The 12,437-nt window shown below is 40.3% G+C and overlaps 1 protein-coding gene across 1 annotated transcript in view; it reads left to right on the plus strand.

The window, feature by feature from the left end:
• Positions 1 to 12,437, plus strand: part of LOC106620676 (uncharacterized) — a 66,689-nt gene that overhangs the window by 43,444 nt on the left and 10,808 nt on the right. The window contains exons 2-4 of the mRNA XM_036361558.2: positions 1,911 to 2,181; positions 2,340 to 2,655; positions 2,727 to 5,660. Of these exons, the coding sequence (XP_036217451.2) occupies positions 1,911 to 2,181; positions 2,340 to 2,655; positions 2,727 to 5,660 (3,521 nt within the window). The remainder of the gene's footprint in view (positions 1 to 1,910; positions 2,182 to 2,339; positions 2,656 to 2,726; positions 5,661 to 12,437) is intronic.

Raw genomic sequence — 12,437 nt, forward strand, 5'->3', positions numbered from 1 at the left:
AATAAGCAATTACTGATATCATTCTGAAACATTAGATTCCAATTAGAGTACTCGTATTCCAATATGCGTCAGTATTTTACACACAATTTTAACTTGCTTGGTGATTTTCAAATGCTTCCAGTGTGCAGTGATTTAAATCATTATTAATTATAAACACGATTGTGTATTTGTTAGGTTTCAGTTTACGGTAACACATACATAATTAAAAGTATAACAACAAAGAAAAAAATTATTAAATGCAAAACATCAGTTTATCTTTCATTAACCAATTTACGAGTGAAATATAATATGAAAAATAAATTTTTGCTTATTAAATTGTGAATAAAATTCAAACTTAAGTGTTTGCATATGGGGTATATATAAATAGTTCTTCACTTTTTTATATAACAGTTTGCTGCACATTTACGCACACAATTGGCCTTATATATCAGTGTATATAAATATCTACATATGAATATATATATAATATAATATATCAGTATATATACATAAATATTTTTATGAAATTCATTACGTTGAAGATATGACTCGTATTTGCTTTAAGCACATTTTTACACTAACCGAAAAAATATGAAAAAAAGTGTGCTACAAAAAAAATTGAAAGAAATATTTTTAACAATGTATTATATAACAAAAAACTACAAATACTAAGCTTATCATTTAGCGCGTAAATTTGTAATCAGAGATTTACCGTTAGTACAATGTTATATTTATTTTGTTGTTTATTATTGGCATAGATAATGGACTGGGAGTTCGTAATTTACTCGCGCGTTATAAATCATTTAATTTTATCTAAATTTACAGTTTTATATACAAAAAAAAAAAAATTTACATATTTACCTATTGAAATACAACACTGTATTTATGTAGTTTCTTTTTTATACACGTTTCTTTTTAATTTTTAGCTTTTAACAATAGCTTCGCGCAAAGTAATGTGAAGAGCAAGGAATGGTTCTACGGTTAAAAAATCATGCTTCACAAATTTAAGGTTTTTATAATCATTACAACTGAATTTAGGTCATATGACTAGTATGACTAGGTCTTTTGAAGGTCATGTTATTATTTTTCCAATCAGTTCACTTCTTTGATAAATCTATGTAATTTAATTTGACTCAATCATTCCGTAAATCATTGTAATACCCCAAAAAATATATAGGTATAATATCTATCCTGAGTACAATGTATAGCTAAGATACAAAGAACAGCATATTAATACCTAGAAGCCAAATGTATTGAGATTGAAAAGTTAGTTCGTTACACAGACGAAGCGAAATCGTTGCAAAAAACTTTTAAAACATCTGCTTTTTGAATGTCGCCATCTCCATTACCTCTGGGTCTGTATCTTTCAACTAACCCATTTACGATTTTTTTTGAGCCGAACACGACAGAACAGTTTATTCCTTATATAATATTTATCATTAGAGGAACTCAACTATAATACCAGTAAGATTCTTCTGAACTCGGCCGGACTAATATTAGTATTTTCTACTTCTGTAGAATGAAATATTATTGAAAAAATTTATTAAAGATCGCTGGTATAATTTCAAGACGTTAACTACGAATTATAGAAGAAACACGTTAAAAACTATCGATGTGCAATGTGAAATGGTGGAAGAAATTATTAAAGCTCTATTAGGTTAACATTCATTAAGAGCTCTAGAACTAAAAAGTTTTCTAACAGAGCAAACTCCAATTTAAGCAATATGTCTTATATCACATAAGCACTGTTCTAAAACCTACAAATCATATATTTTACTTTACATATATTAACAAACCATAGTTTTTATAATATTCTCCATTTTCTTTCATGACCTGGTCTTTCAACTATTAAATGGCTGCGTTCACACTTGATTGCCTCTCTACACCAACTGTTACACTGGAATGGCTAATACATGGCTTCGCTATTGTAGCCGGAACGCATACGTCAACGTGACAGTCGCAACAAAAACGCACTACACTATTGTGCCGCGCAAAACGCAGAGACACGTGAACTCGTGGCGGCTGCCAGCATCGCCGTCGCAGCTCCAGAGTTGCTGGAGTCTGCCGACGAGGATGGCTTTACGCCGCTTCACTTGGCTGTTATTCAGGGCAACTTGGCGATGGTCAATTTGCTGCTGGCGAATAAAGCCGACGTGAATGCGGTCGATAACGAGGGCCACTCTGTGGTGCATTGGGCGACGGGTAAGTAGCCAGCTCTAATGGCAAATGTCAATGGACTGACAACGACATTTCACACCAATATATGGTGTGCAGACTGCATGTGTGAAGCCACAATCGAAATCGCACGCACAGACACACACATGCGGCTACAAAGGCGATAAACCATTGTTTCATTACAGTTTGCGGTGAAGTGGAGGCTTTACGTTCGGTGCTGGCGGCTGGTGCGAATATTGCGATTCCCGATTTGAACGGTGGCACGCCACTACATTATGCGGCGCAGATGTGTGGCGCCAGTGTTGACAACAAAGTGGGTCAGGCTAATGCCACTAAGCTGGCGTTGGAGATACTCGGCATTCTGCTAACACACCCGCATTCCAGTGTTGACGTACAGGACAAAGACGGACGTCAGCCCTTATTATGGGCCGCCTCGGCGGGTTCCGCGAAGGCTGTTATTGCTCTGGTGAAGGCTAGTGCACGTGTTGAAAGTGCAGATAAGTACGTTGCCAAACTTTTTTATTTTTTTTTTTGAAAAGTTCTTAACTAATTTTGTGCTTGTAATTTTCTAGAGATGGCTTGACGGCGCTACATTGCGCGGCCTCACGTGGGCACACCGAATGCCTTGACACTTTGATAAGTCTTTGTGGCGCCCCAACAGACCTGATTGATTCGAACGGCTGTACGGCACTGCATTACGCCGTGACACTAGGACATGCAGATGCCACCGCACGTTTGCTCGATTTAGAAGCTGATCCGAATCGACAAGACCGCAAGGGACGCACACCGGCGCACTGTGGCTGTGCGAAGGGCCAATTCGAAACGGTTAAACTGCTGAAGGAGCGTGGCGCTAATTTGTGGTTGCGCAATGCTAAAGGCGACTTACCGGTGCATGAAGCAAGCTCATCGGGCAGACGTGAGCTCGTCGAGTGGTTGTTGGAACAGCGACCCAAGCAGGTTAATACCACAAGTAATGACGGACGCAGTCTCCTACATATTGCCGCGAGTAATGACTACACCGATGTGTGTAAAAGGCTGCTGGACTATGGTGGCGATATCAATGCCATATATCGCAGCAGCAAAGGGATGGTCTTCACACCGCTCGACTGCGCATTGCAAAAGGGCCATCGCGCAACTGCCAAATTTCTGCAGTCGCATGGCGGTTTGCCAGCTAGTAAACTGCGCTTGGCAGCACGACGGTCGAATCCATTTAACGAGGTTAGCAGCGATATGGTGCGTCCGTTGCGATATGTGGAAAAAGAAGAGCTGCATGATTTACAAAATTCCAAAAAATATGTTGTCTACCTGAAACACTCGGACTCGGATGGTGCTGGCGGCGAGGGCGATAGCAACTGTAGCTGCCACGAACAAACTTATCGCAGAGAACAAAAGTTTGCGCACACATGTCGGCGTCATCAGCACAATCGTCGGCGGCAAAGTCGACGACGCACCAGCAGTTGTGGTGAGCCGAAAGATTGTCACCATCATGATAGCGGGGAAGTTGATATTTGTCGATCTAAAAGTAATATTGAGATAAGGCGTCGAAAATCACGCGAACGTTATACCAGCTCAAGCGAATGGGAGGATAAAGCCGACGAAGACAATGACGACGACGAAGATTCTTGTGAGAATTGTTGCTATCACAAGCGGCAAAAGCAACGTGTTATACGAAGGAAGTCCATAACATCACGTCGTTCGAAAGAGCGCGATGGACGAGAACGTGGCAGTGAAAAAGAGTCATCACCGGAGAAAAGTAAAGTAAGAGAGGTTGAAGTGGTACGAGAACGCGAGGAAAATGCGCCAGAAACGAAGACGGAATCAGCAACACAGCCGAGTGATGGTAAAGAAGAGGATAAAGAAAGGGATAGCCGTCCACAATCGGCTACTATGCGGTCAGCAGCAAATACGCTGGGTATCACAGCAAAGGAAGCAACATTTATTAAGTCCACGAATCAAACTGAAACACAATCTATGGAGTTGACGGATGAAGATGATAAACTAGCAGCTGAGCTAGTAACTACACAAGTAGATGTGCATCATGAAGCAGACCCTGCTCCTATGCAGCCGCAAATAGAGCCCGCAGAAAAGACACAAACTGAGGAGGTTAATGATGAGTCGGAAGATATGACCACGTTGGCAGATGAGATGAGAAAAGAAGTGGATCAAGTGATGAAAATAGCTGCGTTGGCACTTGAAAGCGATGCGACGAATGATGAAAATAGCAAACAGATTGAAGAGCAAAATGGAAGGCCGGTGGAGGCGGATGATAAAGAAATTACAGAAGAAGCAGCGGACACCGCGGAAACCAATGTTATGAAAGTTGATGCACTATCTACCGCACAACCTGATCAAGCCACAAAAATTGTACCTAATTTAACGGAAACTCCAGCAACGCCAATACCAACACCATTGCCAAGTCCCATACCTGTAGAAACAGCTGAAGAGCACCCTATTTCAGCTGCTGCGACCACTACGCCAACTCAAACTGCTGATCCACCGTCCAAAGTTGTTGAAACCAAGTCATCGGAAGCTCCAGATGCACCAGATGACACTGCAGCGGTAGCGACAGCTCCAATTCAAAACAATGACTCATCTGATGTAGCAGAAACTCCTAAAATCACCCCAACTGCTGCAGTTACTTCCGAAGAAAAGCCCACCGCAGAACCAAGCTCACTTCCGTCTAACACTACTTCCGCTCAGCAGTCGCCAAAAATCGAAGCACAAAAACTGCCGCATGAACAAGAACCCCGGCGATCATTTACCTTATTGCCATCTGATTCAGCCGAAGATGACGGCACCGAAGAAGTCGTGCGCAAATCAAGCTTCCAAATTTTGAAAAGTGATGATTCCGGTGGCGAAAGTGCGCGACATCCAGATGAGCTTGAACTCAGCGATACGCAAGTCTTCAAAATTGTTTCCGAACCACAAATGCGCTTGGGTAAGCCATACCCGGAAACGGAAGCAAGCTCAGTGGACGACGAACATAGACAAGCTGTTGCCATCGATTATGAACAAGATGATGATCATATAAATGAGGAGTACGATAACGATGAGCATAAGAAAAGTAAAGCAGGTGTGCTTAACCGTCATGTCGTGGGAAACGCCGAGGGTCCATTGCCCAACAGCGCTGTTCTCGGCGTCTACGATTATTCGAACGGACGTAAACGTCGTTTAAAAAAGCGAGTGCGTAGTGGCCCAAAAACGCGTAGTAATTGGAAAACTAAGGCAGATATTACGGATGGCGATAACGAGCAGACGGGCAGCTATGCGCACGCTACACAATCCAGCAAAGATCACGATTCCGGTTTCGAGCCAAGTCCACGTGCTTCAAAGAGTAAAATACCGACACCGCGCAACATATACACAGCACATGTGCCGCGACGTCACATCTACGCCACGCTCGATGGTCGCTCGTGCAGCAGCCGTGTAGAGGGGCGCAAGCCCGGCGATCGCGGTACTTGCGATATGTCAGCAGTAACGCGCTCCATACAACGCAACATCCGAAGGTAAATAAATTTATGTTTGACTTGGCGGTTGCTCTTGTTTTTGCAGTTGTTGTTGCAGGCTATAAAAATTTTATTTGCACCGATTTGAGTGATTCCAAGAATGTCTTCATTTTCGGCGACTCATGACGTCCAACTTCATTGGTTCAACAAAGGCGAGCACGCCCGAAGCGCAACAGCGTCCTGTAATTGAGTGTTCACAACAGTGTCTTTTGGTGCGTGTTGCCTGCGGCAGCGGTAGTAACTTTCGTTACATTTGCTTAATTTATGAGCTGACGTAAATTCTCGCCCACCTTACGATTGGACGGTGTTTGTATGCGCATAAAATTCCACTCCTTCCACGCGCCGGCCATTCGCCGCTGCGATATACATATGTAAAACCGTCTGTGAGTTTTTCAATCAACATAGACCAGGTGCTCCACGCCAGCAGATGCTTCCGCAATTGCGGATGCATATTTATATGCGCCTATGTGTGTTCATCTGTGTGTGTGTGTGTATGTGCGGTGTTATTTATAATCAACTTTGAAATTTCATTCCTTTCTAACATCATTCCCCCACACACCTTGTGCCCGTTTTTATTACTGTGTAGTAGAAGATTTATGTTGAATTTCAGAGTGGCTCCTGTCCGCAGAGGCACTGTGCGCTCGCACACACAAACAAATACATAATTATGTACCGTTACATTGTTAAATAATCTTCCTGGGTGCGCGTATTATGCTTCCGGCTACAATGACCGGCCGAGACGCCGCCTATAAATATTTGCATATACTTACATACATTGCAGTACATGGCTACTCGACCTCTGAACTGCGCCAGCCTACCTGTGAGTGCTTGTACGCTCGTTCGTCCAGCAGGATTAAAATAAATTTAGTTAAAATTAAATGACTCGCCATCATTTTTCATTTTTGATTGTCAATTTTTATTTACCGGAGTTCATCGTCTGCCGGAAAATGAACGAAAATACGTAGTAGTATATACATACACATATATAATATTAGGGCGATTCTAAAATATGGGTAATGTTAGTGTAATGTTACAATCAAAGGTGTACACTTCTATATATTATTAGATTTTAAACGCTTGCTTTATAATTTACTAAAATTTCCCTTTCCATTTATCTGGTATGGTGTCCGATGCTTATAACCTTCTTAAACTGGAATCTGAATATACTTGGCGCTTTAACTGACATTAGAAAATTAAAATTTGTATTGCCTCGAAACGCGAACTGGGTCTAATATTAAGGTAATGGTGGTGTGCGGCTCCAGCAACTACTTTACGGTTGCTCCAAAAGTATCAGATTAATACGTCAGTCCCGATCAGTAGGTCGCTTTTAAAATTTAGATCAAAATGTATTTGTATCTTCGTTTATACTTATATCGGTTATTAAACTTAACCAAGAAAACGTTCTGACGCCAAAGCGATGCTCCATAACCAGCTTCGTCAACAAAAAAAAAATATATATATGATCATTTAAGCTATACAGTTTGAGGGCATGTTACTCAAGAAAATTAAATATGTTTTTTCGATTTTTTATGAACCACCCTGGTGTATACCTACTCAATTGACTTCACCTGTTTAAGTGTCTTTGGCTGCTGATGTTGTTGGCTTAAAGGTGAGAATTTAAGTACCTTTTAATGTGGTTCCCTTGCAATCAAAGTGGCATTCATGGTATTTTTGATGGGATTTTCTGGTGGGCATTTTTTGGTAAAAGTAACAGAGGGTACATTTTAAATGTTAATTTGTAGGGCAATGTTTGGGATAGTAAAATAATTTACGGAAGCGTCTTCAGTGTTAATCATAATTATAAGTGGTTTTGGTGAAATATAAAATTTGTTTTTAATACTTTTAACATATCCTTTTGTTTTTTTTTGTTTTAGTTTTTTGTTGCATTAAGTAGATGAAACGTAGTCTAGTTTCAAAATTATTTTAAAAAAAAGTTAGAAATATACTTTATTCCACCAGATCCAAAGTATCATAATGATTTATCAATTTTTTTAAATCGACTAACCTTATAACGATTTTATTTGATTTCATTCCGAAATAATTGAATTACTACCTGCCGAGTCTAGCCCTGACAGTAATATCTCTGCTGACTACTCTCGAGAAACTGAAAAGCTGATGAGCTTGCTAGGTCAGATTCTTCAGTGTCACTAGCTGCAGAATGGGAACGGGTAGAGCTCCTACCTCCTCCCCTGACTTCTTGTGGTTCATTACTGAATGGTTGGGTCTCAGGTGAGCTCGGAAAATGCTGGACAGATGCTAGCAACTGTGGCCCGCAACAGTGGTCCGCAACTGTACATCCAAGGTTCTTCAAGAGCACAAGGTTCTCAATTATACCGGTTGCCATTTGTATTAGCTGCTTGGAAGAAGATGGTGAGTTAGAATCGTCTCAATACTTCCAGAAGTTCACTTAGGCTTAACTGTAATTACTTATAACTTTTTACTAAGAATGAGCTTACAATCGATTCTTCAAACATCAATAAGTACCATCGAGTAAAATTTGATGGACTTGTAAAAAATATTGCATTTATTTTATTACTACTCTTTATGGTCGCTTTCAAAATAGGCAAAATAGGCCAAGCATTAAATCCAATTTTTCAACGCTTGTAATAAGCCTCGGCTAGGTGTTCAGCGAATACTGTTTTACCTTCAACAGGGTATATTAAGTTTGCCATGATGTTGGTAACATCCAAAAGGAAACGTCGGAGGCGCTATAAAGTATATATATAATATATAACTGATCAGCGTGACGAGCTGAGTCGATTTAACCATGTCCGTCTGATAGATATATAGGTGAACTAGTCGCTCAGTGTCTAAGAGATTGATCTGAAATTTTGTAGACGTCCTTTTCTCACCAAGAAGCTGCTCCTTCGTCGGAACCGCCGATATCGATTAAGAACTTTTCAGGTCAGATCAGGTCAGGTTTTAGATTTTTAAGGGTATTAAAACATCTCTTTTTTGACCTATACTCGACGAAAGATACAGGTCTTTTGGTACGAGTCCAGCGTTGAAACGCTTCGTACCCAAAACATTAACGAAAATGAGTTAATGTGATCTATAAGAATTGTTGAGATCCTCTGCTATTCCTCTGATGCAAACTCTGTAGTTTTTAATCATTATTTCCTTAACTTTTTTGTTGTTATTGTCAGACGTGGATGGACGATCTGCACGAAGCAAGTTTTCTGTGACTTCACGACCTTTACTGAGTGCTTTGTGACACTAAAATACTTGCGTTCGGAAAAAAATATACTTCCCAAAATACTTCTGAAACATTTTCAACAAATCCGTAGCCGTGATTCTATTGTAAATGCAAAATTTCAAGCTACTTAGCTCGTTGTTCTTTTTTTCCATGGTAATGCCATCACACACTAATTGACATATGGAGATCAAACAGCACGTAAACATAATAAAGGTATACTAATCTAGAAAAAAAAATTTATTGATTCGGTTTGCGCGCACAGTTTAATTGGACCAGTTCGAGTCATGTTTGATTAAATTGTATAATCGATTACTCAACATCAATAAAAAATATCGGAAGTTTTAAGGCAGAGTTAACGGAACTCTTCTAAGAATTACAAAAATGGCGCGAAATGGCCTTTCTTGTAATCCGGAAATTTCATTGGCTCAATATTAGCTGATTTTACTGTTTTTATCAAAAATTGTTAATAAGTTGTTAGTTGTTTGTGTTATTCATTTATGTTAATCGGCAACTTTATTTTCTTAATGCACTTAAATCTGTTAAGTCTAAGTCGCTGCTGCTTATTTCACCGCCTTGTTTCGCAGCAGCTTTATACAGCTGAGTCTCCACACACACATCTGCACTTTATTTGGAGCAAGTTTCGCGTTGACAAAGAGATAAACAGCCGTTATGCGCACATTATAAAATCTTCAATGCGCCTCTTAATGCGTGTTGTTTGTATAATTGCCGCTGTTTGTAATAAAAACAATACAACTAATGTGCAACATCAACAAATCAACAAATAAACAATAGCAATTCAGACAGCGATTGCGGGGAAAAACAACAGCAACAGCAGCAGCAACAACAACAATTTAAACTTGTCTAATAGTCACTTATTAGTTGACAGTGGCAAAGTAGGTGCGTGTGTGTGTGAGTGTTTGTTGGCATGTTGCATGTCGCTGCCGCAAGTCACTTGTAAGTCTATGAATAAGTGTGTATTTACCGCTTAGTCCTTGTAACTGTAAAATATATAAACGCATTGCTGGTGCCACCTTCAGCCTCGTGTCAGCAGGGCTGTAGTTGTTGATGTTGTTGCTGTTGCCATTGTTGTTATTGCTCACTATTTGCATTTGTGCTAATGCCAATTGTAAGCAGAATTAACAAGGATTTAATTTTGTTAAGATGTTTTCATCCCGCCGCGCCGCTCTAACCGCCACATTGTGCCTCCCACTCTTTGTCGCTCTATTTCATGAGTGTGCTTGTGTGCCTGTGTGTATGTCGGCTTGTTGTTATTAGCGCCGCTCAGCCATTTGCTCGCTGCCTCACCCACGTCATATCGTGTTTTGTGTTTATCGCCACTTTGCCGATTCAGCAGTTGTTGACTGTGTGTGTGTTGTTGTTGTTGTCGGCTAACATCGCACGGATCTAAATTAAACGCATACGCCGCAGCACAAGCCGCAGGTCTTCATGCTCACAGTAAACTTTTAATTCCCGTAAAATACTTTAAACTTGTCGCATCGAACCTTCACCATCCCCCGACCCTTCGGCCCCCTCGTCCCTTATAGATGTCGCGACGTTAACCGGTATCGGTTGCGTTCAACCGCACGCCCGCATCTTGTCGCCGCACTTCGTTTAGTCCCATGCGAATATCTGATATTAACAACAATGTTCTCCCGCTCTCCCGCTGTCGCGCTCTAGCGCTCTCACATTAAGCGTCTAAAAAGCGAATCAACAGCTCTGAATATGAAGCGTTTATTTACACTATTTTCCGTTGTTTTTGATGTCTAAGTAAGCGGATTAATTTAATTACATTCAACAAATTATAACAGTACACTTGCAACAAAATGTTGCTATTTGCGCTCACAGTTATTGTTGTGTGTTTATGTTCAAGGGTGTACGCTTGTGTTGGTTGCGTTACCCCCCACTGTCCTACACCCGTGTATATCATCTTTACACTCGCCAGTATCAAAGTAATGAGCGCGTAATTAAAGCTTAGTTGGTGGAGTTGCACTGATAGTTCTAAACTACCGTTACTTACTTTGGAATTTCATAAAGTGAATTGTCGCACAGATCAAAATAAAACTTTTTCCACTTTTGTAGTAAACTTTTAGTGAAGATATCTAGAATAATGGTTGCTATTTCGGTACATCACTTTTCATTGCTACTGTAGTGTTCACAAATCTCATTCGATTTGAATCAATTTCAAATTTTGAATATGATAAAACTTGAATAAAATAAAATAGTTTTTTGTAAGTAAAAGTCGCTACAGACTTTTCTCTAAATATATGAAAAAATGTATTCGATTTCTTAGAATAAGATTGAAGATACGTTTCCTTTTGATAGTCCTCAGACTATACTATATATAGAAGCGGACTAGCGAAAATGTTTGAGTCTTGTGGGGTGTGTGAAACGTTATAGTGTTGTTCCAGCAGGCCGATCTGTGATCAAATTTTATATTGCTGCCTCTAAAAGATCGGTTACTAATGTTTTCAGATTAAAGTTTGCAAACTCTGTTTTCTCATATTTTAATTTCGGTTTCGCTCTATTTCTCTACTGTCATTATTTTCCTATCTTTTTCTCACTCGGCTTCTTTCATCTCTCTGTGCTTATCTCTCTCTTCCTCTCTCTCTATCTCAGTGCAATTTCATTTCCTCTGCCTTATCTAAGCAGCTAATTTTATTGAATTTCAAAAGTTTTTGCTTTAGCTCTCCCCTTAGCACGTTATTGGTTTGTGTCAACGAAATCAACTACTTCAAGAATTGCCAGTCAAGAGATGATACCCGCTGAAATGTCAGAAAGTAAATAAGTCCATAATCAATTTGAGCACATATTCGAAGAACACATTGACTACTTCTAGGAATAAACTAAAATATATGCAAGAAAAATTCAAAATTGTAACGTGCAACCAAATCATTGCCATTTGTTGTCACATAAGCCGCAGCAAAGCACTAGGAAATGCGCACCACTCAAAGAAAAGACAATCGAAAGAAAATATTCTATCGCCACTAAGCCGCCAATCGCGGCATTCAGAATTGCCAACCAGTGGCAACAAGCAGCGGAAAAACGAATTTTTAAGTACGCAAATGCTAAAGAGGCAAAAACCGGGTCCCCAAACTGATAGCGCATGGCTTACTCGGCAATTACCGCTGACCCTATGATACAGCAGCGTGCTACAAAAACAGCAGCAAATCAGCGTAGCTTTTTAACTTTTCTTAACAACCAGGCATGTTTGGGTCAACTGTAGCCGGTGGTGGGGCGAAATCCACAACTGTAATCTTAAATACCCACTTCACCTTTATCTTCGTACGAATGGCCTTTTAAGTGCTTTTAACGATTTCCCAACGGCAACTTTACCTGCCAAGCGAAGGCGAATATCGAGCCGAATTGTGTGGGCGTCCGAATGCCGTTCGTTGCCATGGCGCGCTCACTAGCGGTTAAGTCATAAAAGAATGCGCGGCAGCGTTTTTGCCGCATTGCTAGTTTGTGTTGCAATTTTCGGTTTTGCCGTGTTGGCTATTTATCAGCACAAGCGGCGTGCGCTGTGCCGCCGCTCCCCTCAGCTAACACTCACTATTTAGCCACTCGCAAGGATCAACAGTTTT

Source organism: Bactrocera oleae, chromosome 2 (assembly GCF_042242935.1).
Source record: "Bactrocera oleae isolate idBacOlea1 chromosome 2, idBacOlea1, whole genome shotgun sequence".
Classification (NCBI taxonomy): domain Eukaryota; kingdom Metazoa; phylum Arthropoda; class Insecta; order Diptera; family Tephritidae; genus Bactrocera; species Bactrocera oleae.